Source organism: Ochotona princeps, chromosome 25, assembly GCF_030435755.1.
Source record: "Ochotona princeps isolate mOchPri1 chromosome 25, mOchPri1.hap1, whole genome shotgun sequence".
In the NCBI taxonomy this organism is placed as follows: domain Eukaryota; kingdom Metazoa; phylum Chordata; class Mammalia; order Lagomorpha; family Ochotonidae; genus Ochotona; species Ochotona princeps.
In genome coordinates this window covers 8,221,718-8,248,031 of record NC_080856.1, presented here as the reverse complement: position 1 = coordinate 8,248,031, position 26,314 = coordinate 8,221,718, and the positions used below count along the sequence as shown (strand labels likewise).

Below are 26,314 nucleotides of genomic sequence, written 5' to 3'. Positions count from 1 at the left end.
ATGTCCCAGAGACCATACTATATTCTGAATTATAATGATTTCTATTTAGCACACTGGTAATTTTTAAAATTAGTGGTTATGTATTTAAATAATTATGCATGTCATATAAACCCAAGACAATTTTAAAGCTCTGTTAACAAGAAAACCTAAAAACAACAGTGTTATACAGGACACGTTGATGCTATTTCACAGCTGTTATTCTCAACATGATAAAGAACTGAAAGCTACTGGATTGTGCAGACAACACAGACTTATATACACACAGATCCCTGATCAGTTGAAGACAATGTTAGCTTGCTCATCTGAGTGGTAAGAATGCGTTAGTGACCAGCCACAGTCACGTTCAGGTAGTCAGCAATTTTGAAAGTTTTTTTTTTTAATCTATAACCTATTCACCCTCAAAGGAATATACTGCCAAGTAGTAAAGTCATTCTTACTGCCGCATGCACTACATTAGCAGTGAATTGGCGCTTTACACAGCAGCTGGGGGAAGTGAATCCAGCTTGACTGCAGCTCCAACCCCAGCACGCGTCTGCTCTCACAGAGGCAGAGAAGCTCATCAAATCACGTGGCCTCCGAACGCAGGTGTGTTCGGTAGCAGCCTGATACACGCTTACACCAACGCTGTCAGAGTGTCAGAGCCGACCTCAGCGTCGAAGGGCATGGACCGCTGGCTCGGTGATGACCTCTGGCATGGAACATTATCTGCCTAGGCATTCTTTTACGACAACATCTTTACTTCTACACATTTCGGGAGCATCCCACGTGTGTACATAAAAAACTCTCATGTCCGACAAAGCACATCTGTGGTTTCCTCCCCGGCTGGTCTTTATAATTCTTCCATCTCAAAGTGTGTATTAAAGCTGTTTGCCATGGACGTATGCTCGAAGATTCTGGACAGGCTTGGTTTCAACAGCTGCACTGAGTGGCAGGACAGGTGCTGGGAAGGCTCATTCTTCAGCGACATCATCTGGTCTGTGCCAGGCTCTCTTCTGTCGTAATACAGAGCCCAGAGCAGAGTAATGGTGAGAATCATGGCCAGGATTTGCGTCACTCCAATGGAGATTCCCAGAAACCTGAGCACCTGCAGTTGTTTGGTTCCTCTCAAGAAGGAATACATCTTCTTCCCACAGCCCTGTCAGAGAAATAACATGATTGGCATGATTTCAGAGATGCCACAGAGGATCACAAACAGTAAGCAGAAAGAAATGAACAGTGTTTGCTGATGGAATCAAACCATTCGAATGAGAAAATTGAAGTCAAGGAGCCAGAGTAGGTGTGGAAAACCATGAGCAGGTGAAGGACAGAGAAACGCACATTATTTATGATGAATCACTGGTGAGTTCTGATGAGCGCAGTGCTTCTGTTTCTCTGCGGTCTGAAATTGTGCCCTGCTGGCATTACACCCAACATCTAGGGTAAAGGTGGGAAACATTTTTGTAGTAATGACACATGATAATACTTTTAGGTGACAGCTCTTAAGTGGCCAAGCCATATGCCAAGCCAACATTCAACATTTCAGTGACTCTGCTTTCCTGGAAAACTTCAAAAACGGTAAGCTTAGGCAACTGGTAAGCCTTGGTCTAGGTCACCTGAGGCTAAGCCTTGGCACTTGCCATTCCTGACAGCAAAACTGTGTGTTCCCAAGTCTTTGCATAGCTGCCTTTATGTCACAGCTGGTCTCAGCTCCACTATGACCTCCTAAGACGCATGCTCCTGACCTTTCAGAGTAGCTTCCTTAACAACAAGGCCCGGCTCCTGTCAAGAGTCTTCAAAATGCTTCTCACCATCTGAAATCTGTTTCAGTGGCTGGCTAGCTATGCAGATGTTTGTTCAGTATCTGTATTCCTAACCAGAATACAGAACACAAGAAGCGGGAGGTTTCTGTCTGCTACATTCACCACGGTATCCCCAGGATTCAGAAGAGCAGTGGAACCCAATAGGTAATTACCATTTAGATGAAAACTGCACGGAAGCGAAGTGAGAGGCAGAGAGATTTATACCTGTGACTTTTTTAAATAAAAGATTTATTTGCTTTTATTTGAAAGACTTTTATACAGAGAAAAGGAAAGACAGAGAAACAGGTCTTCCATCTGTTGGATCACTCCCCAAATGCCACAATGTCGAGTTGAGCTGATCTAAAGCTGGGTGCTGGGAGCTTTTGCCCAGTCTCCCACGTGAGTGCAGAGCCCCAAGGACTCGGACATGGTCCACTGCTTTCACGGACCACAGCAGAGCGCTGGCTCAGGAGTGCTGCAGCCAGGACAGATCCGGCACCCGTGTGAGATGCTAGCGTCTGCGGCTACAGGGTTAGCCTGCGTGCCACCACGCCAGCCTCATCTGTGACTTTTAAGCCTGTACTCTGATACATACACGCAGCTTATTTTGGATATCTGGGGAGCTATGCACCACACTTAACTGTACCTCTTCTGGGAATATTTCTAAAATGTTGAATTGTTGCCAGATTTCTCCTCTATCATTTTCACAGGTTCCAGAATATGTCATAAAATATTACTGGGTCAGGGACCAGGCAGGCCACCAGATGGTTGAGAATGATTTATTTCCTTGACTTCAGACTACTAAAGAAAGATTGCAGGAAGAACCTCGGCTCTTATCTGTGTGCCTACAGCACAGGAGAGATAAAAGGGACCTTGGAATTCATCTAGTCCAGATTCTTTCTTAATTTAAAAACCAACTCTGCATCACCAATGACATGGTTATCTGACCTTGACTTTAATATTTGTAGTGATGAGACAGCCCACATTGCACAAGATAACTGGCCTCATAATAGGAAAGATTCTGCTGGGCAAGGTCTTCCTTCCATTGATTCAAGATTTTCCTCCTGTCACTTTTGGCCCTCGGAGTAGGTCTAGCTCCTCTTCTGAAATACAAACTTTAAAGTATCGGAAGACATCTGAAATATCTTCCCTTAGCGCTCTCAACTTCAGAGTAAACATCCCACATATCTCTGGCTGACACTCACTCAGTTCCCTTTCTAAACCTCTCTTCCTATAGAAAAATTTCTAGGCAAGGCACAATGCTAAGCCACGTGTTCTCTAGAACAGAACAGAATTGAAGTCTTCTTTTACATCACGCATTTACTTGTCCTTGTGCCATAAAGCTGCTACTAAATGATCAATTTTTGTAAACCAACTATGCCTGAAACGACGCATGAAATCACTGCAAACATTAACATCTGTCAAAGGCAGGTGATTCTGACGCCATGAACCTCATATCAGCAGGAAACCTGTGTCCAAAGAACATCTCACACCTGACTGCCAGCTGGCCATCCCAGTTTCTGGGTGAAAACAAGAAAAAAGTTGTAAAGTCATTTGGGTAATCAATTTGCAGAAATACAATGGTGTGCCTCCTTTCCATTTTAAAATTTATGAAACAGGATCATGATTGTGGCACAGTGGGTTGTGGCCCTGTCTGTGATGTCAGCATCTGGGTGCCAGGCCCAGGTCCAGCTGCTCTGACCCAGCACCTGGGCCAACAGCACAACATGGCACAGGGTGCTTGGGCCCTTGTCCCCATATGGAAATTGCCAAGATGGAGTTCCAAGCTCCCAGCTTCAGTCTATATTATTAGTGAAAACTGCAACAACCTAACCAAGAATATAGACACAGAGAGAAACATCTGCCATCTGTAGGTTGGCTCCCCAGATGGCTACAAAGGCTGGAGCTGAACTGAGCTGAAGCCAGGAGCCAGGAGTTTCTTTAAGTCTCCCACATCAGTGCAGGGTCACAAGGGCTTAGACCATCTTCTATTGCTTTCTCAGGCCATTAGCAGGGAGCTGGATGGGAAGCGGAGCACCCAGGTCACAAACCGGAGCCCTGTGAGATGCTGGTGTTGCAAGGTGGAGGATTAACCAGTTGAGCCATTAAGCTGGCCCCTGAGATAAATGTTTTTACAAAGTAAAACATTACCTATATCTGAGACATGGACACAATGGATGATTTTTGTAGGTGATATAGCATTCTTCTAATTCTTTAACTGCAACATTCAAGTTAACTAACATGCAGCTTGAAACTGCTGTACAGATCTGCAAACTAACTTTTGGACTCAGTATAAAGAATATTTTGAATGACAGTATTTCTGGAGACAAATGAAGAACTTCCTAAGGTGATCACATACAACAATGCACGCTTTGTAAACCTTGCTGTGTTTCACTTGAGCATTTGATTCTAACAACTGCATCCTACATGGGCTAGGCAGGTGCTTTGTACAGACCGGGCACTCGCAGGGACACGGACAATCCTGCCCCTCCCTTCTCCAGCCTGAGCATCTTAACTTGCATCTTATGCAGATTTATTTTTAAAGAATAAATCTTATAACTTTTTTGGAAAGGCAGAGTGCCACAAAAGAGAGGAAGAGATGGAGAAGACACTCTCCAGCCACTTGGTCACTCCCTAGTGACTACAGGGAGAGGGGTTGGGCCACGTGGAAGCCAGGAGCTAAAAGCGTCATCTAACTCTTCCACGTAGCCGGCAGGAGTGCGCGCACGTGGGCCACCTTCCACTTCTTCTCGGGCACATTAGCAGGAAGCTGGGTGGGAAGCAAAGCAGCCTGGCTACACACTCTCAGATGGCGCTGCAAGTGACAGGTTAACCCACTGCACCACAGTGCTGTCCCCGACCTTTGTAGCCCTCCATTAGAAACGAAAACTGGACAAACATCACTTTCTACAGTCAGGGAACCGTGCTATACCTGCACTGCCCAGTACAGAAGCCTTCAGTGTCGCCAGCATCTGCTGAACACTTCAAATGTGGCTATTCAACTGAGGAAGTGATGTGTTAATTGAATTAATTAATTAGCCAAGTGTAATCATGATATTGGACAGTGTAGTTCTAAACTAATTTGGAAAAGATTCCACTGCTATCAAAATGTGAAAATCACCACAAAAGTTTAATAAACAGGGTTATTTCTACTAAAAGCACTAAATTGTGGTTCTGATAAGTTCTATCAGAAAGCAAAATAAAAAAAAACAGAAAAACATGTAAGTTTTCTGGGCATATGACAAGTGATTTTAACGCCAATGATTTTATAAAACAATCATCAAACCCTGACATCACTTAATGTTAGCCAGCAGGGGGCACAGGAGAGCAATCCCAAGCATTTTCTAAGGCAACTGAAGGATTTCTTCAAACTTCGGCTAAGTGGTGAAGGCCCGAAAATATACATTTTACCCAGAATTCCACATTCTGAGCCTTTTAGCTATGCAGGTTTAACCACATAATTTACATGTTTGTTTCCCAAGGATCTCCCAGGAGATAGCAACAGAACTTAGGTGTAAGCAGAACAGTTCAAATTTAAAATGAGAAAAATCTGGCCTTTGCCACTCACCCTTGTTAAAATGTGACTGGCATGCAGATTCTGAAACTGACTTTTTTTTTTTAAAAAAAAACCTTTACTGTGTTTCTCCAAACAGATTAAGTACAAACCCTGAGACTTTTTAAGGACAGAAAAAAAAAAAAAAAAAGCCATCAGTCTGTAGGTAATTCTTCCAAGTTACTCTAGGTGATCCTTGCTCCCTGGAAGATCACCAGGGAGGGTCTTACCTCCTGATAGAGGTCGCTGAGGTCTTGCTGGTGGGCTTGTCTGGAGCACCCCGGGAACTCCTTCACGCAGCAGGAGTCCGGCGGCCAGTCCATGTCCGTCATCTCCAGCCAGTCCGTGAAGTACACCACCCCACAGCACTTGAACTGCAAGGGAAGCGACACTCAGACACCATGGAGCTCTCCTCCCTGTGTGTTCTCCAGAGCTCAGCTCCCCTCTGCCACCACATAGTGACGGAGATCGGAGTCCGCGCTGAGCAGAGGATGCACTAAAGGCGCCCCGTGGGGAACTGCCCCCTAACGCAACCAGTCTGAACCGCCATGTTCACAGCACCTAAAATCAGGTCTGGTGTGACAGGCTCACGTAGGGACCTTGCAGTAAGAGACTCACAGACACACCAACCAACCAGCTAGCAGAAATCCTCTCTAACATTTCATCTCTAACCACAAAGACTAATTCACTAATCAGATTTACAGGGTACCTAGTTGCTGTTTGCTCAACAAATTGAATTATGAGTTTCCATAATCAATCTCTTTGGAACAACTTACTGGCCAAAGCCCACGTCAAAAAGGTTACTTGAGTAGGATTCATTAGTGACCAGACTTTGCAAAAACTTGCAGGCGCACACAGAGTCGGCGAACTAACTTTACCCCAGCTGAGAGCGGTTCTTGATCCACTGGATTTTGTCACCACGGTATCAGCAGGAATGATGTGTTCAGCGTGTGAAAAGTAACACTTTGGAAAGATCACATTACACTTCGGAAACCACATTTAAGAAAACTCTACCATTGCTCTCCTTTCTCCTAAAATCTGCTACAGCTTCCTCTGATAGCTTTAGAAGCACTGCTTCAGGACAAATGTAGATTAGATCCAAAACAATTAGGGCCCAGTGTGGTAGCCTAGCAGCTAAAGTCCTCACCTTGAATGTGCTAGGATCCCATAAGGGCACTGGTGCTAATCCAGCTCCCTGTTTGTGGCCTGGGAAAGCAGTACAGGATGTCCCAAAGACTTGGGATCCTGCACCCATAAGGGAGATCCCAAAGAAACTCCTGGTTCCTGGCTTTGGGTCAGCTCACCTCCAACCATTACGGCCACTTGGGGAGTGAACCATCAGACGGAAGATCTTCCTCTCTGTCTCTCCTCCTCTCTGCATATCTGACTTTGCAATAAAAATAAATAAATCTTAAAAGCAATTAACTATGAAGACTAGCAGTCCTCCTTTCAATGTTAAGGAACAGAGCAGTCAAGGACAGCAACTTAGCCACAGGCTATTGGCTATGCCCACAGACCAGTGCATGCCCGAGATCAGTCCCGCATCTTAAAACACAACAACCCATGATTTCAACATTGAACTTAAATCAACATTGAGGAAGTCTTGAATTTCTGGGGCAAAAGGAAACTAGAAGAAAATACTAAAATTAACTTTGCATTTTCTACACATGCCTAAACATAGATTTTTAAAAAAAAAAAAATAAAGTTATCTTAAGGGTATTATTAATGATATGTTGCTGAAAGGTTCGAAACTAAAATTCTGAAACACTTTTTATTTCACATTTCAGTCTTTTCTTTTGTAAACTTGTTTTTAAAACTATGTGTGTACCATAAATATCACAAAACAAAGGCATTAGTTTACTAAGACGATCAGTAATTAACTCTAATATGATTTGCAAGGTTTTTTATGTTTCACTGAGTAGCTTTAAAAATCCCAGTAAAAAGCTAAACAAAACATCTTACTGCATTTCCAAGTCATTCTTTTTAAACCCTGACACTTACAGAAAACCCACTCCTCTCATTTCCAAGGGACACACCTCCTCTCTGTGCTAACGACAGTTCTTGGAATATTCCATCTGACCCGCCGTGGAGCAAACCCGTTCATCCGGCCGTGTCAGGAAATGAGGTGGTCCTTGCACACAGGGGACTTTTCTAAACCACCTAGGCACATCACATTCAGTGTCAAAGTTCCTCTAAATAGCTTAATCATCTTTGTCTTTTTATATAATTTTCTTCTTTAATGGAAGATGTTGAATTTGCGCTGAAACTTTTCCTGAAAACTCCCTGGTAAACCTGCTATTACGTCAACACATGATGGTGGTGGTGTCTCATTGTCATTTGGCTGCTTAAGTTAATACCGTATGGTGAGCTAGCACCACTCCTACTTAGCCCTGTGTCACATCGACCAAATGAAATCATCTATGAATAAGCAAAGCCCTTGAACGATCAAACAGCTCGCCAGGCTCCTGCTGGCACCCAGGATGCCTAGACAGGAAGCTGGACTGGAAGCAGAGGAGCTGGAATCACAGGTACAGAGCACGCCCCCAGTGCCAGGGGCAACTTAAGCCACTGAGGCATAAGGCCCACCCCCTGCAACATGAGGGGGAACTGCTCTCTGCGGGGCAGGCACGGGCACGGGCTACTTAACCTGTTTCTCCACAGACACAGTTTACAGCAGCAGTAAATGAATCACAGGCTCATTTTTCCAGCACACACACACAAAAAAGACCAAAAACCAAAGCTCTGAACGTGTGTGTTCACAGTGTATCAAGTGTTCCACACTGTACCCTGGAAACTGCGGCACTCACCTCTCTCTGAAAAAAATTCCACGCATGAGTGAGCCAGCGGTATCGAGGCAAGCCGTAACTCGTCATCCTGGCTTTCAGGGTAACCATGTCTGACCACTGCACTGGAACCTGGAGATAAAAAGCAAAATATCACTACACGAAAACACACACAGGCACAACCTGCTCTATGTCAATACGCACAGTCAGCCACAGACACTGCAGTATAACTGGTAAACACTGCTTTAAACTTAAACTTGTTCAGGGCCTACATTAAACACCGGTTACCAGGCCTGACATCCAATAAATGACCTAAAGATGAAGAAACCAGAGACAGGCTTAAGATGGGTAAAAGCAGAGGGATACATTTTAAAACAGTAATATGAATCAAAGTTTCATATTTAAAACTTCTCGACTGTGGGAAATAATTAAAATAATAATCCCTTCATTTTTTTCTGAGCACTTGTTAGTTTTCTATGCATTGGCAAGGGAAACACCCACACACCTAGCACACAGTTCACGTGGTAGACTGACTGGGGACACTGCGTGTTCCTATGGCTTTAACCAGGCCAAAGAACTAAGCAAAGTTCAAGACACTCACTCTGAATTATTACTGTTCCCTATATAAAGTAAATGGAAGTAAAACAAATTCTTAAGCTATGTATCATGGGAAACAATGCTACTGAGAGATTTCTTCCACGGAAGGACTAATGAACAGGAGGTAACCATCTAGGAAAACAGCAGCCCATGGCAGCACTCCTACTTAGTCAACGTAACAATTGGTTGTTTAAATGCGACCTTCCAAAATAAATACAGAGGGTGTTTTCATGGCAACCACAATCAGTCTGAAACTGAATGTGGCCAGCAAACACAGGAGACCTGTGAGCCTGGCACCAAGTGCTGGAATCTGGCCAGAGCCTAACACACACGTTGATTGGTTCCTTGCAAGAACGGCTCTGAGCACAAAGCCCATTCTATGTCAAGGCAGCGCTCAGCAAAGTTTGGCAGATAATAAACTTTAATGGCACTTTTCATTCACACTGTTATGAGTGCAGAAGCAATAAAAAATGTGACAAACATAAAAAAAGAAAAACCTAACCACATTTCGGATTTAAACAGTCCTTGCTGTATTGGTGAGGAAATGAGTGAGAGTTACACACGTGCACCGATGCTGTGTGCCCTGGACTGGAGTGGCGCTGCGCACCCACGGAGCACCCCAAGACCTGAAGCTGCGGGCAGACAGTCCATCCACAGGACACAAACAACGGCATGGTTCCCGTCTCCTCACGGTTCTTAGAGTTATAGTAGAATCAAAACATTCCCTCTCAAACACTTTAATTCAGGCTGAATTTGTTATAACTCAGGAAATTTATTAAATATTACTGGCCAACATAGATTATGCAATCCATTTTAAAATCCACAAACAATAAACTCATTTCTAAAAACCTTTGCCAAAAAGAATACAGTCAAAAGGGGAAGAAAGACATCAAGAGATAATTATAAGACTCACTGACTTTATAGCTTCCATGGCAAGGAGATAAATGCAACAGAAAAAAGAAATTCAGTCTCCTTACCCATCAAACACAGAAACCAAGTCCCTGGAACTAAAAGCTTTTTTCTCCTATAAATATACAAAGTTTCTAGGGGCAATACAAAACCCTGATTCGCAAGGACAATAAATTCCTAGTTGTGTGGAGACTTGGGGAGAAGGCACGTAGCTTCCTCTGAAATCAGCGAGAACCTGCTCTGTGCAGTGTCTCAAGTGTCCTGTCTTTCTGAAAGTCCTCAGACACTGGGAATACGACAGAAGCACAGCATCATTTGCATGTAAATCAGGGCATGACCAGAGCCTACTCCTATGTGGTTTCCACTTAGTATTCAAAACAGCCCCGCAGTAGAGTAGCCGATCTGCACAGAATCTTGAAGGCTGCATTGGTACTGGTGATGACTTCATTTTACTACACAACTGCCAAACGCCCCCCTGCTTTCTGAAACAAATGATCATCCCATCTTAGGCAACCTTGACTCTGAAAATGCTTAAGACTTATGGGGAACCTGCAACTGACACAATTGCCCAGTACCTGCCCTTTCCTGCCCTGCCTGTCTCTCCATTGTGCACACTCTGCTGAATCTCCCTGGACATGTCCTGCTGGAGATGGATCAAAGAGAACATGTTGAAAAACACCAAGGCAGTACTACTGAGATGGAGTGACTCTTCAGGGACAGTGGTGGAAAAATCCAGCCTGCCTCCATGAATACAGGCAGCCACCGCAGACATGCAACATCACTCAGCCTCACTGGTCAGAAGTTCAGAAGTGTGCACCCAAGAAATGGGCAAACATTAAATAAGGAGTGAGACCCAACCTGAACAAGAGTGAAATGCCAGCTGAAAGCCAGCAACGGTAAAATGTTAAGATGGAGAGAGTCTCACCCTCACTCATCCAATCACGACTATGAAAGTTGCTCCAGCGGTTTCAGTTGCTTGAGATATAAGAAAAATGCGAAGGATCTCTTTCTAAGTAGTCAAGTCTTAAACTGCGAGAATATTCCTAGGCTGTGGTAAATACAGTGACATTTCAAACACATTTTTAAAAGATTTTTAAAATTTATTTTATTGGAAAGACAGATCAGATTTAGACAGAGAGACACAGAGAGGGAGGAAGGGAGGTCTTTTACCCACTAGCTCACACCCTAAATGGCCACAATGGCCAGGGCTGAGCCGATCCAAAGCCAAGAGCCAGGGGCTTCTTTCTGGGTCTCCCACGCAGGAGCAGGATCCCAAGGCTTTGGGCCATCCTCTGCTGCTTTCCCAGGTCATAAGCAGAGAGCTGGATGGGAAGTGGAGCAGCTGGGACACAAACCAGCACCCATATGGGATCCTGGTACTTGCAAAGTAAGGATTTAGCCACTGAGTCATCGTGACTTCTTACAGTGTAAGTTAGTTCGGCTTGCTGCAATCAGTAGATACACATAGACTCCCAGCTGGGGTGGACTTTTTAGTGATCAGGGCTTTTTTTTTTTTTAAATATTCTTAACTTTCCTATTTTGATATTTTCCTGATTTTTTTTAAAGATTTATTCATTTTTATTACAGCCAGATATACACAGAGGAGGAGAGACAGAGAGGAAGATCTTCCATCCGATGATTTACTCCCCAAGTGAGCCGCAACGGGCCGGTGCGCGCCGATCCGATGCCGGGAACCAGGAACCTCTTCCGGGTCTCCCACGCGGGTGCAGGGTCCCAAAGCTTTGGGCTGTCCTCAACTGCTTTCCCAGGCCACAAGCAGGGAGCTGGATGGGAAGTGGAGCTGCCGGGATTAGAACCGGCGCCCATATGGGATCCCTGGGCTTTCAAAGCAAGGACTTTAGCCGCTAGGCCACCGTGCCGGGCCCTGGTGATCAGAGCTTTATGCAGGCGGATAAGCATGATCAAATAAATGATTCTCTCAATGAAAGTCTTCTCAATTACTAACTCAACTGGTATCATTATTTCAGAACCTATACTGTCTTCAAGCTATTATACCCATGGAATTAAAGACACATCATAATACACTAAACTAAATATTTTAAATGACGATTTGAATGCATGCTTTAGACACAAAAGAAAATGTAACTTTTTCAGAATTATTGGGCCTATTCATCTTAATCATGTAGCATAAATGTCAAAATTAATAATTACATGCCAAGGTCCATGATTTTAAAAGGCTGAACTGGATACTGTTCTGGATTACGGCTGTAAGTCATCCTGAACTCACCATAAGTTCCTGCTCATATGTCCAAACGCCACAGGCAAGCTCCACACAGAAAATGACAAGCAGACTTCCAAAGTACTGCAAGGAAACAGCAAAGGATGCCATTAGTAAAGTATTAAGTAAAGTGCTGTCATCCCCAAGAAATGATATTTAATTATTTACTGCATTCTCAGCATTAACAGGGGCTCACCCAGAATTTATGGCAGAAAAGAACAGACGAAAACAAAACAGAAGAGTGGATGTGATAGGCAGTGATCAGGAAAGGCCACTTCCTTTTCTGAGGATCTTCATGATGACTGTGTCAGGAGGAAGAAGCAGAGAGCTGGATTGTAAGTGGAGCATTCAGGATTCAAGCTGGTGCCCATATGGGACAACAGCACGGGTGCCACAGGCAGAAATTTTACCACCCCATGCATTTAACCACAGGGTGGATGTTGTAGCAGTTGAGCCAGTTGAGCTGTCCACATCTGCAGTTTGAACTTGGAGAGGCAGCAATCAAGTCCAACGCCACCTGACGCTGTAAGCCAGGTAGATAAAAACTCAACGGTAAGTGGGGACACAGAAGGGATTGGCTTGGTGACAGGGAGTGCAAGCTGATGTCCTTGACAGGTAGAGTCAGATCTCTACGGAGAGGATCTTGCATTTTATTTTAAGTACAACGGAACTCCAATAGCAAGTGAAATTATCTGAGGAAGATAGCAACATCATAGTTGCATCTTATGAAGAAAATGACCTATAAGGTCTGCCATTGTGTGGCTTCTTGGGATGCCCATAATCCTTATTAGAGTGCCAACTCAAGTCACGGTTATTCTGCCTCCAATCTAGCTCCCTGCTTTTGCATCCTAAGACACAGCAGCTGGCATCTCCAGTTCCTGCTTAGTTGTGAAACAAGAGGACTTAGACCTTCAGTTTCTTTGCTCATAATTTTTGCCCAGAAAGATGGGACAGAATAACAGATACACAGCACGGGGCTGGACCTCCACTACTTCCCATGACACGCGCCTTACGATTCAAACACAGAAACTACTCATAGATTTAACTTCCTTCCTTCATACTTCTCTCATACAATAAGGAATGTAGAATTCATAATCTTTTTCATCATAACATGACTTGAAAAGTATAACTGATCGAAATGATACAGTGACATTTTGTTAAGAGGCCCCCATATCACAGCGGTTCTATTTTCAGCATGTATCATTCTCGTGGTCTACTTCAAACCACTCACTTTGCGTTTCCGAGCATCAGTATTTCCAAGCCATAAACATTTCAGCCTTGAAATGATAATCAATAGAAATTTGGTGAACACGGTACTCTAGGTTAGTTTACCTCCAAATTCTTTAATGCTTTACTTAAGAGACTTTCCGACTAGTAACAGGATCTGCCAGAGTGTAAACTCAATGAGGACAAGAGCACAGGTATGACTATACTGTAACGGTCCCACACACCACCTAGCATCTGGCAGGTGCACAGTTCAAAGCTGTCAGCTACATGTTATGATTATGTTATCATGATGACAGTGTGGAGAACTGTTCAGCCTTGTAAGATCATCAGTGCCACCACCTCCAACCCCAACTCCATCCTCATGAAAGAGAATCTCTTTCCAAAGCGTAATTTGCAAAACAAACAAAAAGTGCATAGTAAAATCCACGCCTAGAGAGAACACAGTTAGCATTTTTGAAAACATCTCTATCAGAAAATTAAAACAGGATGTGTATGAAGGGCGGGGAACACAGTTCCTCTTGAGAAAGAGCTGAAATCAAATGTTCTGTTATTTTAAGCCACAGGATGACCTGACAGGCACAGGTCACTAAGAGCCCCTCCGTCCGCTGGAGCGTTTGAGGAGGCAGGGAGGGGAGGTACGACATCCTGCGTTTCCTTTGTTGACTTCTGGACAAATGCATTATGCAACAGATACAGATGGATGCATTCCTCCCTTTCAAAGGCTACTTCACTTCATAACAGGTGTACAGGCAAGATCATCACACCCAAAAAGGGCTTTTCTTAAAAACACATGTATGGATTGATACGGTCCGATCTTGGACACCACCACCAGTGCTATTTCTGCCAGAGGAAAGCAGAGTAAGAACGGGCCTTTTGCCCCCATCTCTCTTCGAACTTCAGCGAAATCACAAAGGAATCATTTTAAAGGCACACCCCGCCCCACCCCCCAGAGAGATAAGAGACCAGGGTGAGTGTATTTTGGAGAATGCAAAGCTTATAGAATGAGAACTTGATCTGCTATCTCCCAAAAGCTGAAGGCTGGGGAGAGCTGGGAACAAAGTGGCTCATCCCACAGTCCCCAAGGGTCAGACACTTTGCCAGAGGGTGAGGTGGATCATCCCACAGTCCCCAAGGGTCAGACACTTTGCCAGAGGGTGAGGTGGATCATCCCACAGTCCCCAAGGGTCAGACACTTTGCCAGAGGGTGAGGTGGATCATCCCACAGTCCCCAAGGGTCAGACACTTTGCCAGAGGGTGAGGTGGATCATCCCACAGTCCCCAAGGGTCAGACACTTTGCCAGAGGGTGAGGTGGATCATCCCACAGTCCCCAAGGGTCAGACACTTTGCCAGAGGGTGAGGTGGAGCTCAATGAGAGGAAGACTTGGAGAAGGCGGGTCTGGACGCAGCCCTCTCCCCTCCCCTGTGGAGTGCAGTGACTTCTCTGCCCCAAGGAGGAGCAGGTGCAGGGCTGGGGCCAGGGAGTCAGAAGACAATGACCCAAAGGGCTGAAAGCCAGGGGTTTAAAACACAAATCAAACCAAAATAGCCATGGATTGCAATAGGATGTCTGAAGCTCAAGGTCAGCAGAGGAGTGTCTTCAACATTCTGAAGAAAAAACCAATTTCCAGCGCCTGTCTTTCACATGTCAGGGTTAGGAAGCCGTTCTCAGGTCTGTGGGCCTTTAAGAGCCCTTGCTTCTCCGGCAAAGTCCGGGAAGGTGCGGTCCCTGTAATAAGCCAATAAACACAAGGACAACGACCTGGAATCCAGACAACAGAGACTCTAAAGCAAAGGGAGGGACAGGAAAGGCCAGGATGGTGTAAACGGATATCCCTCGATGGCCACAGCTGGAGCAGGCCTATACCGGAGCAGCTCCGGAACATTCGGAGGGAGATTTTCTTAAAATATCATTAATGAACTGTCCGATGCATTTGATGATATAAGGAGGAAAATGACACCCGGGCACTGTAAGTGTTGAACTGCTCACAATTAACATAGGAAACTAAACCAAGAAAAGTTATTAATTTCAAGAAAAATAATCATGAGTTCAGAAACAAGATGTAAATGCGGTATTGTACCTAACATGACTAGATTTAACCAGAGTTACATGTGCCCAAGCTGAGGGATCATTGCAAGATCAGGAAGAACAGGAGGGCAGGAAAATGCCAGTCATGCTAAAAGCGAAAAGTATGAGACAAGGTACACAGATACAAGAGTGAATCCCAAAGGTATCTGTAGGACACAGCTCCTGGCTTCAGATCAGCTCAACTCTGGCCATTGCGAACACTTGGCTACACAGTTGAGAAACATAAGAAACAATTTTTTTTTTTTTAAAAGCACACACCATGGAGTCAGATCTATTCAAATTCTGGGCCCTGGATTTTTTTTTTTTTAAGATTTATTCATTTTTATTACAAAGTCAGATATACAGAGAGAAGGAGAGACAGAGAGGAAGATCTTCCATCCAATGATTCACTCCCCAAGTGAGCCGCAATGGCCAGTCATGCACCGATCCAAAGCAGGGAACCAGGAACCTCTTCCAGGTCTCCCACGCAGGTGCAGGGTCCCAAAACTTTCGGCCGAACTCTACTGCTTTCCCAGACCACAAGCAGGGAGCTGGATGGGAAGTGGAGCTGCTGGGACTAGAACCTGGCGCCCATATGGGATCCCGGGGCGTTCAATGCAAGGACTTTAGCCACTAGGCCACACCGCCGGGCCCAAGAAACAATTCTTTTAAACACTAAGAGCACTTTTGGAGAAAATACATCCCATCAATGTAAAATTCAGCACCCTCTTTCCATCTAACACTTACATTTGATCTTAGCCAAAGACCAGAAAGTGATCCATGCAACACAATTAAGATCTCTGTGACTTACACAAGCTAAAGACAATTTTTACAAGCCTAATGTCTTGGGTTAGATATTGTGGCATGGCGGGTTACATTGCTGACTGCAATAACTGTATCCCATGATAGAGTGGTACCAGGAATCCCTGCTACTTTGCTTCCAATAGAGTCGACTGCACGTGCATCCTGGTGGGCATGCAGGATGATGACTCAGCTGCTTAGGCCCTGACACCCACATGGGAGAATCAGGTTGGTGTAGGGGTTTAACCTGCAATTTAAACATATCTATAAACCTAGCTAGCTAGAGAGACAGATATGGATATATAGGTGTAGATACAGATAGACTATACATATGTAATTCTTTCCCCTTTCAATTGTATGGAAATAAATAATTTTTAATGTAAAGAGAAAAAAATCTTATGTTTTAATTCATCACAAACAGAAAAGGCAGTTGTTTCCAATCAGATTCTTTGTTCCAATGCCAACCAGAACAAAATACCTACAATTAAAATAAAATCATAATATTCCCACTTTCACCTAAATTTCTTCCCAAGCAAGCAACCATTAAGCAGGTGCCACAGAACCCCTGCAGTGAGAATCCTTCCCTGAGACCCAGGGAAGTCCTAAATGCTGCAAACGCTGTTTTAACCTGCCTCTAAATTTATAACTAAAAACTCAACATTTTTTTTCCATAAGTAATACTCCACATAACTGAAAACCACAAAAGTCAGGCTTGCTTATCTTGGAAAATTAATACAAGTAGAAATTCACACCATCACCACCATCCTGAAACAACAACTATTTCAGAATAGTACAGACTTGCCCAGACATCTGAATATTTGAGAAGCACAGACGCTTTGACTCCTGTCTACATGCCACAGGAGCAACACTCTTCATAAACAGAAAGTTTGATTAAAGACCTATGTCCACCCAATGATAAATGATAAACTCCAGTTGCACCCTGTCAAACACTACACTCTGCAAGCTTTCAGTGCTAAGAGTCTTTGTGTCAGTTGTTTATTTTTCCTTTCCCAGTGATTGGAGGTTTAAAAATATTATATTACTTATAGTTAGTAAACAAGGGAATTCCAGCACCAAATATTTGTACAAGATAATGGAACAGCCACCCTCCTGTGAAAAATCCACGGGGACTGAAACATTAACAGCTCAAGACTACTTTCTGCTGAAAAGACATGCAGAGACACACATGGCCTCTGGTTTAGCCACTCTTCAAACCAATGTCAAGCAGACACAGGCTTGTTCCTTTTTTAAAGTTTGGTTTGGAGGCCAGGCATTCAGTATTCGTACTCACTGTTTGTCTACAAATATGTGAAGGCAAACAACGGTAAGTATCAGAGGTAGAATGAGATCAGTTCAATATGGAAAAAGTTAGAACTATAAGCCAGTTCCTGAAATCACACTCTTCTTACTACTCGGTACGTGCAGATCCATGCTCAAATAAGGAAGCAACGGCTGGTTGAGGTCCTTTGTTCCCGCATATATTTATACAGACAGACGCATTTCTAAAACTGTGTACTAACTTCTTTCCCTTTAAATCTTATTTACACTGGTCACTACTACGAAGGTAATTTCTTTATCAAAGATGTTGCCAAAGTTCAAAATAACTAGCATTTGTTTCGTGTGCTGTTCCAACAACCTGCCTGGGAGATGTGTAATGCTAGGATGCGGGTCTAAATGAGGGCTTTGAGGTCCCAGGGTCAGCAACCTAGATCATGAGAGGAAAAGCATTAACGGTAAGGCCATAAAACAGCTGGACATGCTAGAGAGGTCCCATGCACACAGTTTTGGTTGTCTTCTGATTTAGGTCAGGCCAAGCCTGCAAGCTCAGGCCTATCTCCAAGGATTTACAGGGTGTTACTGGGTTTAGAAAGGAATCTCTTCTAGAGATTCTAGGGCCATTTCTCAGAACGGGAGACAAGGACCCCATTCCCAAAACCTGTATATAAAAATGCAAATAGAAAAGACCTTTGAAATAGCCTAAGACACACAACAAAGAATACACATCGCAATTCTGACCCAGCTCAAACCCTTTCCCAACAGGAGAGAAGCAGAGATCACTCCAGCAGGCATCTTACGGTAGCACTTTCTGTCAGACAAGTTAGAAATCTCATATATGATTAGGCAGGGAGAAGATTCAAAATTTAACATCTGCCAATAACTTGAACTCACTCACAACTCTGAAAATATCTTTTCATGTTTTCTTATTTCCATAAAGTATTTTATTTTTGTCTATGTGCTTCAGAATACTTAAAACCCTTCTTTACAAAAACAAGTAATTAAAGAAACAGCTTCCTTTGGATTCTACAAAATTTGTGTATACAAAGAAATTTACAAGTCAATGGGCTTGTGTTGTTTGAGAAATACATTCAAGGAAATATACTTTCTTCCTAAACCAAAAATAAACTTTTTCCCTTAAAAGAAAAATAAAGGAACACGATCCTTTGTGAATATTACAAGCCGGTTCTCTGTCATGCTCAATGTCCAGAAAAGGAAAAACCTGTGGGAAAAGAACAAAATCATCAAGTGTCCAAAGTTGCCGAAGCTTTGAGATTTCAGTCCAAGTGACGCAGGGAACAATTGGAATTAAACCACATCCAACGCAGAAGCGTGTTTAGGAATGAGCTTGTACTCCAGCAAATATTTGAATATAACAAATCTACTTTTATTTTTAAAAGATCCATGAATTGAAAAAGCCTTTACCTCTAAGTGAATACTTCTAACTTGCTTGAAAAGTTCGTTTTCAAGCAAGTAGAGCAGAGCTACATACTCCTCTGATTCTAGCCCTTTGTTTACGCAGTTTCCCCTGGGGCTGGAAAGGGCTGCAGCATTCCAGAGAGCTACTGGTGTAGCCTTTCAAAAAGGGTCCTGGGTGCTGGCCCGTTTCCCTAGGCCTACCTTAGCCCAGGTCCTACCTGCTCTATGCTTACTTTGGCTTAATGGCTCTATATCTGTCACGGTGTCTAAATCAGATAGCCAGATGAAGAGAATTTTATTCATAATGGACACCTAAGGAGAACAGTCTAAAACACGAGACAGCCTTCCTCGCAAGAACACCTTTATTCATTCATCCGCAAAGACATCTTTTCAGCATGAACCTGTCTCCTCCATTCGCTCTTCTGTCTTTAAGTGATCTCTATGGTGCTCCCTTGGTCCACAGTGACAAGAGGTAACAGCTGTTTGCTGCCAGGCACCTGAGCAAAAGGCCCAGCATTGCTAAGAGCAGGCACTGCTAGTAGGAACATGCAGCAAGAAAAGGAATCTGGGGCCCGGCGCCGTGGCCTAGCAGCTAAAGTCCTCACCTTGAATGTGCCAGGATCCCATATGGGTGCTGGTTCTAATCCCAGCAGCTCCACTTCCCATCCAGCTCCCTGCTTGCGGCCTGGGAAAGCAGTGGAGTTTGGCCCAAAGCCTTGGGACACTGCACCCGACTGGCAGACCCAGAAGAGGTTCCTGGTTCCCGGCTTCGGATCTGCTCAGCACCAGCCGTTGCGGCTCTCTGTCACTCCTCCTCTCTGTATATCTGACTTTGTAATAAAATAAATAAATCTTAAAAAAAAAAAAAAAGGAATGTGATCACATCAATCTCCTCCTGTGGAGGACACACGCACTCAGTCTGTCCCATGGGCAGCTCTCGGGAGTATCCAGCACATATTCAAAAACAGGGCAAACCATCGAGGACATCTCAATGTGAGCCGAATCACTCCCTCTAGACTCAGCTCCTGGGCACCAGGAGGGCCCTCTGCCACCATGGCCATGCCCCCATCACCCTTTGCTCTCTGTTGGAGCTCAGCTCAAACATGTCTTTTATTCTGCTCTTAATGGAACATGACTCCTGGGGAACTCTGATTCACAGAAAAGAATCCAAACCCAAAGGTAAATTTACTTTGCTACACAAACACTAAAGTTGAAAACCATGTATGATTTTGTAATAATATGGATTTCTCAAGAACTTCTGAAAGATACCTCCTGCATATAAACTTCAGATTTTTGCATCAAAATAAACTTATGTTTTAATCCAATTTTCTGTGAAGTTTTAGAAGTGCTATCATTGTTTCTCAAAGTTCTTTTAAAATACATTTAACTAGGCAAACACAGAGCTTTGGGAATGAGAATACCTTGATTATAAAAAGCAAACCTCGAATTGTCTCACAAAGCTTATCAATTCATGACTGCAACTCAGTTTTAAGCAAACCTGCACATTACCTGAAATTGCAAAATATTTCAAATGCTTATTTCCTGGGAAAGACAGTGAAACAACTCATTCAGGCCTGATTATAAATGATTCTTAAATTGGCAAGTATTAACCAGTAAAATTCAAATCTTCTTAAACATAAAGCTTTTTTTAAAAAAAAGCTATGTCACAGTTATTATAATCTATTGGAAATTGTTAGTTTCCAAACTTTTAAAATTAATACAGTGGCAATCTAAAGCAAGTTCAGGAGTAAACATTTATTGTGGAATAATTCAAAGATATTTTCTTACAGGAACATGATGCAATAAAAATGCAATATACACATATATGTCTATGTGTACATGTATGTATACGCACATATGTATATGTATATACACATGAGTGTGTATATGCACATATGTATGTACATATGTAATGTGTATGTCTGCTCTCTGAGTAGAAAAGACTTGTCTTGACTTGAGTGAGTAACCAGGATCTGTTCTCACTTTTTATCTAAAAAAGAAGAAATACATATGGATCACAATTTTGAAAAAAAGTGACGTTTTCAAAAATGTATATAAGTTCAAGAATACAAATCTTCCTCACTTCACAATAACGCCCTTTAGTCATCGACGCCACCAGCCATCATGGAGAACCGCTACACATTACATGTCTAAACACTTCTTCTGAAAGTTAGTTTCCTACTGACTCAACTGGCTTTTCTCATCTCTTACACATGTAATTTGCCCTTCTAAGCTCTCCAGACATTTAAGGACACAGTTGCCTAGTCACCTAGACAGCTACATGATCTTAAATGAAGGTCAGCCATTTATGTTTGCCTAAGGAAGTCAGTAGAGAGACAAGGTACAAGCTTGCAAGAAAGCAAAAACATGGTCAAACTGCTGGATGGGCCACAAAGCTGCACCTGCTGACCTGGTGCTAGCGCAAGCTTGACAACAGCTGCTGAAGGACACCGGCTCTGAACTCTCCAGGGCTGGGGACAGCCACCAAATCCAGGGGCACAGGTGCACTCGGCTTACATCTAACTTAAGGTACTGCAAAGGTATACTCTAAGAGGCAATATAGGTCAAGGCTTGAAAGCGTTACTGTAACAGAGTACATCTGAATTGTACAAAGGTCAGAAATACAAAACCAAAGGCCGTTTATATTTCAAAACCTTCAAGTAAGCAAGACTTCCAATGAGCCCCCAAAATCTTGCACAAAGGCCTAACACCAGGGCCATGAATAGCACACAGGTGGCCTGGGGCCCCTGTTTCTGACACAACATTTGCTTTTAATTACATCTGCTTACAAGTTTTCCTGCGGCAGGATTAGGCCCAGTCAACCCAACCTCAGCTAAGAAACAGAGGTAGACACAAAACTCCACTGTGAGCTCTTGCATAAACCAAAACTACAGTGTAACCATTAACAAGGCTTCCTGCTGCTTCTCGCCCTAAACAGGAATCATCATTTCAGCCCGAGCTGGGAACACTGGCTCTCAGTCACCCATGGACTGCACCAGTCCACGCTCCAAAGACCTTCACACTCGGACCTACTTCCTGTTCCCAGTGTGCCCTGAATTCTAAACCTGCCCCTTCACTCCCCTGTGTTGCCACACACTGTGCGTGTGGCTCATTCGCCCTCCCTTCCTCTCTCCAACAGAAACCCGCACACGCATGTTCAACATTCATTTTCAAATAGAAGCTGCTGTGCAGCCTTCCGGATGCTTCCAAAAGTGCCTGGCTTGAAGTCCCCGTGGTGATTTATTAGCAAATTGTTTTGCTTTTTTCTGTATTTTCCTCTTTCGTCTTTGTGTTTCAAGTGTCTACCACAAATGTAGACTCAACATACATTTAGAAGGAGGGGGAAGAGAGGAGACTGGGAAGGAAGGAGGAGTAAAAGGGAAGCAGAGACTGCCCGTTTCCTTGATTAGAGACAATGATAATGACAGCTGAATGTTACAGTTACGTCTGTAATAGGAATATGAAAAGATCATATGTCTTAAAGTTGAATGACTACTGAGTGCCTTGCAATAACAAATGAAGCATACTCAAGAGAGAACAAATAATGCTGGTTACTGACTTGATGTATTCTAATCGTAGCGTGCTGTATGCAATCACGTATTGCGAAAGCTAATGTCAGTAAGCACCGTTGTGGGTCCTTGTGCAGGCTGCCTCTCACCACTCAGAGCTCTGATACAGCTCCTGGTCCCGGCATCAATTCCTCCCCACCCCACTGTGAGGACACTGACAGCGTCAACCGGGTCACAGGAGACTCTCCCTTTATCTAGCTCTTTCTCTGCTTTTCAAACAAGTAAGACAAAGAAAATAAAAAGACATCCAAGCTTCTTGTTATGATTTTAGACAATAAGATCTTGAAGAGGGGTAATGTTCCCATGACCTTTAGAAGTTTCCTTGGTTTCTAATGCATCACATTCCAACAAATGATGCTCTTTGAATGGTGACATTCCACTGATACCGACACAATGTAAACGCGTCTGTTCAACCTGTTTCTATTCCCCGTGAGCCAGCACTGCCTCTCTAATGTCTGTGCTAATGGCAAGGTAGAACTGCAATAACAAGTGAATTTCATTTAGTTTCCTGCAAAGGCTTGGGGAGCACCCATCTATGGCTTCACATCAATTGCCACTTAGCTATGATGTCTTTTCAAACAGGGAAGGAATTCTTGCCACTGAAATTACTTTGAAAGTCATCACATATCCAAGTTTCTTTTCCTCATCACTTTTGGCTGACTTCCCCTCCAGGATCAGAATTGAATTATTCTTTGTCTCCTCATTCCATGAGAGTTCCAACAACACATCTAATTAGGTAGGGTAGCCAGACTCAACAAATAAAACACAGGATGACCATTACGACTAGTTTTCAGATAAATAATCAATAATACTTTCTATATGGCTATCCTAAATTTCACATTAGATACACTCACCCTAAAGCATTACACCTTGTTTGTCTGAAATTCATTTTAACTGTGCATCCTGAATCTTACTGAAGAACTTAAATTGAGGTATTGGAACAACTTATATCTATATATCTGTAATCAACAGAAAGATGAAATTTGTGACCAAAGCTCATCAGAAATGCAGCTTCTTAGCTTGGTTTTCTTGTTTCTGTTGCTGGTCTTCTGGAGAACAGGGTGAGGTTAAATTTGGAAAGAAGTTCTCTCGCAGTGTTTTGACCAATGTGATGAACACTGGCATTATTTACACTAGTTCGAATGGCATCACAGCCCCGCTACCAGACCTAGTTCTAGCTGTCAGAGCTACTACCAGCAGACGGAACACCTCTCTCTCTTTCTCTCTGTCATTTTATCCTTCTAATAAATAAATAAGTTTAAAAAAATTTAAAGTTGTTTCTTGGAAAAGGGTGCATCTAACAAGCGAAGTGGGGAGAGGGTGTATTACAGCAAAGCAAGAACAGAGTGCAGAGTCCTTCTCACAGAGGCCACTCCCACCCCTTCCGGTCGGAGCAGAGCTCCGCCTCACTGGCCTCAAGCACCTGGCACAAATCAGACTAGGTAACACAACTGCCTTCCAAACATATCATTTGGAATGTAAAAGCAGGTATGTATTAATCTCTGTAAGAGCTTGAAGAAAGAAAGAATGAATAAAAGAGTGGCCCAAAGCTCACAGTCCTCCAGGTAAGACTGGCATCGTAAGAGTGACAAAGTATATTGCCAGGGCAGGCTATGTGTGTTGTAAGTTGAACTGCCACCTGTGGTGCGAGCAGCATGCCATACGGGGTCATGTTCCAGCATCCTTACCATATACGGTAACTTGTATGGGATAACGCATATACTGAATACTCTTCCAAAGAACTACACAGTGTGTTTTTGAGCTATGCATTTGGCCTGCTGATTAGCACCCACTTAATATGCCTACATCCCACATTAGGACACCTGTGGTTAAGCACCTGGTCTATTCTGATACCAGCTTCCTGCTAATGCAGTCCTTGGAGCCAGCACCTGCACTTCAACTGAATTCTAGCCGCCCAGTTCCAGACCAGCCCAGGCCAGGCCACTGTGGGCACTGGGGAAGTGCACCAGTAACTCTAAGTTCTCTCTCTCTCTCTCTCTCTCTGTGTGTCTTTTTTATGACACTCAAAGTTTTTTTTAATTAAAAATGAAGAGGAAAAAAGTTAAAAATTCACTAAGGCCTCTCAGAGAGACCTCTCTGAGTGGTAGTAAGTCAATCTCACGAGAAAGATTACATTACATCCAAATGATAAATGTCACCACTTAGCCAGAATAAAATAACAGAAAGTGTGCATTTTTCTAAAGCTCAGCATTTGTGCGGACAGAAAGTCCTTGTACTGAAATCATCTCCACTGGAAAGAACACTTCCTTTCCCACAGGATGTCGGACAATTAACGCAGATTACAGTTGCTACCATCACAGTTTCCTAACCTGTGGACTGATGAAAAAATAACACACCGCTGGTTGGTCTTTCCAACTTCATAAAGAGGAGACACACATACCCATGCAAGCAGCAAGAGATTCCTTTTCACTGTTCCACAACACCCTAACATCCCCACGATGATAAGGAAACAGCAGACAGCAATCATGACCGGATGAACCACGGGAAAGTAAGTCAGGATGACTGCCTCCTCCACCCTGAAAGAAAAAAAGATCACATTCAAAATAACATATCATGAAAATGTACCGGAAATCTGCAACAGGTGCAGCAGTGAGCTGCGTTCTTATTTAACTCTTCATGTCTCAAAGGTACTGACTGTACTGGTGTTTTCAAATTCACTGTTGTCTTGGTTTGCTATTGTTCTGGTGTGCTTGCTTGCTTTATCTTGTTCTATATTGGTCTAGTTCTTTATTTAAGTGGGAGCATCCCCAGCCCAACTCATTTAAAACATAGTATGGGTGAACTCAATAAGAAAGGCATCTACCATGAGCCCTGAGGACGTAGCCTAAGTGAAAATTTGCTGTTTCCTAGTGGGAAGAATTCTGTTTCTCTTCTCTGGTCTTTGAGCTCGCATCAGCAAGTTCCTTCTTCTTGACAACTGATTCTCCATCAAGATGTGAAAGGCACAATGGGAAACTAGCTGTTTGACATTCAAACAGACAGGAAGGTAGAGATCATTTTCACTAGGACATTATGCAAAATTTATCAACTAGAACCAGTAATAATAGCACTATCAAAATCAACCACAAGTAAATGTTTATTAAGCTTAATTATGTTAAAGGCCCAAATGTCTTGCTTTAATCCTTAACACAGTTCTGAAAGTTTCCTACTACAATCCCCATCCAGAGATGAAGAGATTGGTGAGTGTGGCCCATGTGATCTTAGAAAATCAGCCCTTGAAGCTGGAGAAGGAAATGGCTCTGTGAAGTTAGATTTTCATTAGCCCACGAATATTACAGCAAGAATGGACTGACACTAGGTTTTTTGGAAAAAAAAATTTATTTTTATTTGTTTGAAAGAGAGAGGAGAAGCAGACACAAAGACTTTCAGCTCACTGGCTCACTCCCTAAACGCCCGTTACAACTGGCGTTGGGCCAGGCCCATAGCAGAGGCTTGGAAATCATTCAGACACCCAACAACCAGAGCCACCGCTGCTGCCTCCCAGGGGATGCACTGGCAAGAAGCTGCAACCAGACGCACAGCCAAGATCTGAACCTGCACTCCAACTTGAAGTTCTGACATTCCAACCCAAACACCCGTCTTTAACAGTAATTGCTCAGCCTAAGTAGCTACTCTGCTTCATATGCATATAAATATGATGTAGCTGACAAACATTCAAGGAATCCAGGTGACTAAGAGTACTGTGTCCAAGAACATTCCTATGAACACAAGGCTGCCTGATTCCCCAACAGAGACCAAGCACACACCTCTAGGAAGATGTCAGATACTGCAGGTGTCTGCAAACAATAGCGCCGTGGAACAAGAAAGCTTTTCCGGTAGCCGGTAGAAGGCCACGGCCATACAAACAGTGGAGGCCAAAGGCACTCAAAAGTCAGCATCTGAGGCCACTTGCCCAAGGGACTTGAGGAATCACCAAAAAAACTTACCTTGTTTCCGCAGTTAAAGTCAGAACATTATTCAGGTAGTCCCTCATCCAAGCAGAAACGGCCAGCACACTGATGGACATCAACTTGGAAGAAACAAACACAACACTGGTTACTGAGAGCTTAATGCATCCATTATTTTAAAGCAAAGGAT

General features: G+C 43.4%; 1 protein-coding gene across 3 annotated transcripts in view; it reads right to left on the bottom strand.

The window, feature by feature from the left end:
* Positions 1-691: 691 nt before the first annotated feature.
* Positions 692-26,314, bottom strand: part of TSPAN12 (tetraspanin 12) — a 41,279-nt gene continuing 15,656 nt past the window's right edge. The window contains exons 3-8 of one of the 3 annotated variants that reach the window (XM_004592482.3): positions 26,164-26,246; positions 24,618-24,753; positions 11,869-11,943; positions 8,139-8,246; positions 5,562-5,705; positions 692-1,135 (exon numbers count right to left, since the gene is read on the bottom strand). In XM_004592482.3, the coding sequence (XP_004592539.2) occupies positions 830-1,135; positions 5,562-5,705; positions 8,139-8,246; positions 11,869-11,943; positions 24,618-24,753; positions 26,164-26,246 (852 nt within the window). In that variant the 3' untranslated portion in view covers positions 692-829. The remainder of the gene's footprint in view (positions 1,136-5,561; positions 5,706-8,138; positions 8,247-11,868; positions 11,944-24,617; positions 24,754-26,163; positions 26,247-26,314) is intronic. The other 2 variants (XM_058654943.1, XM_058654945.1) reach the window with 2 other exon arrangements.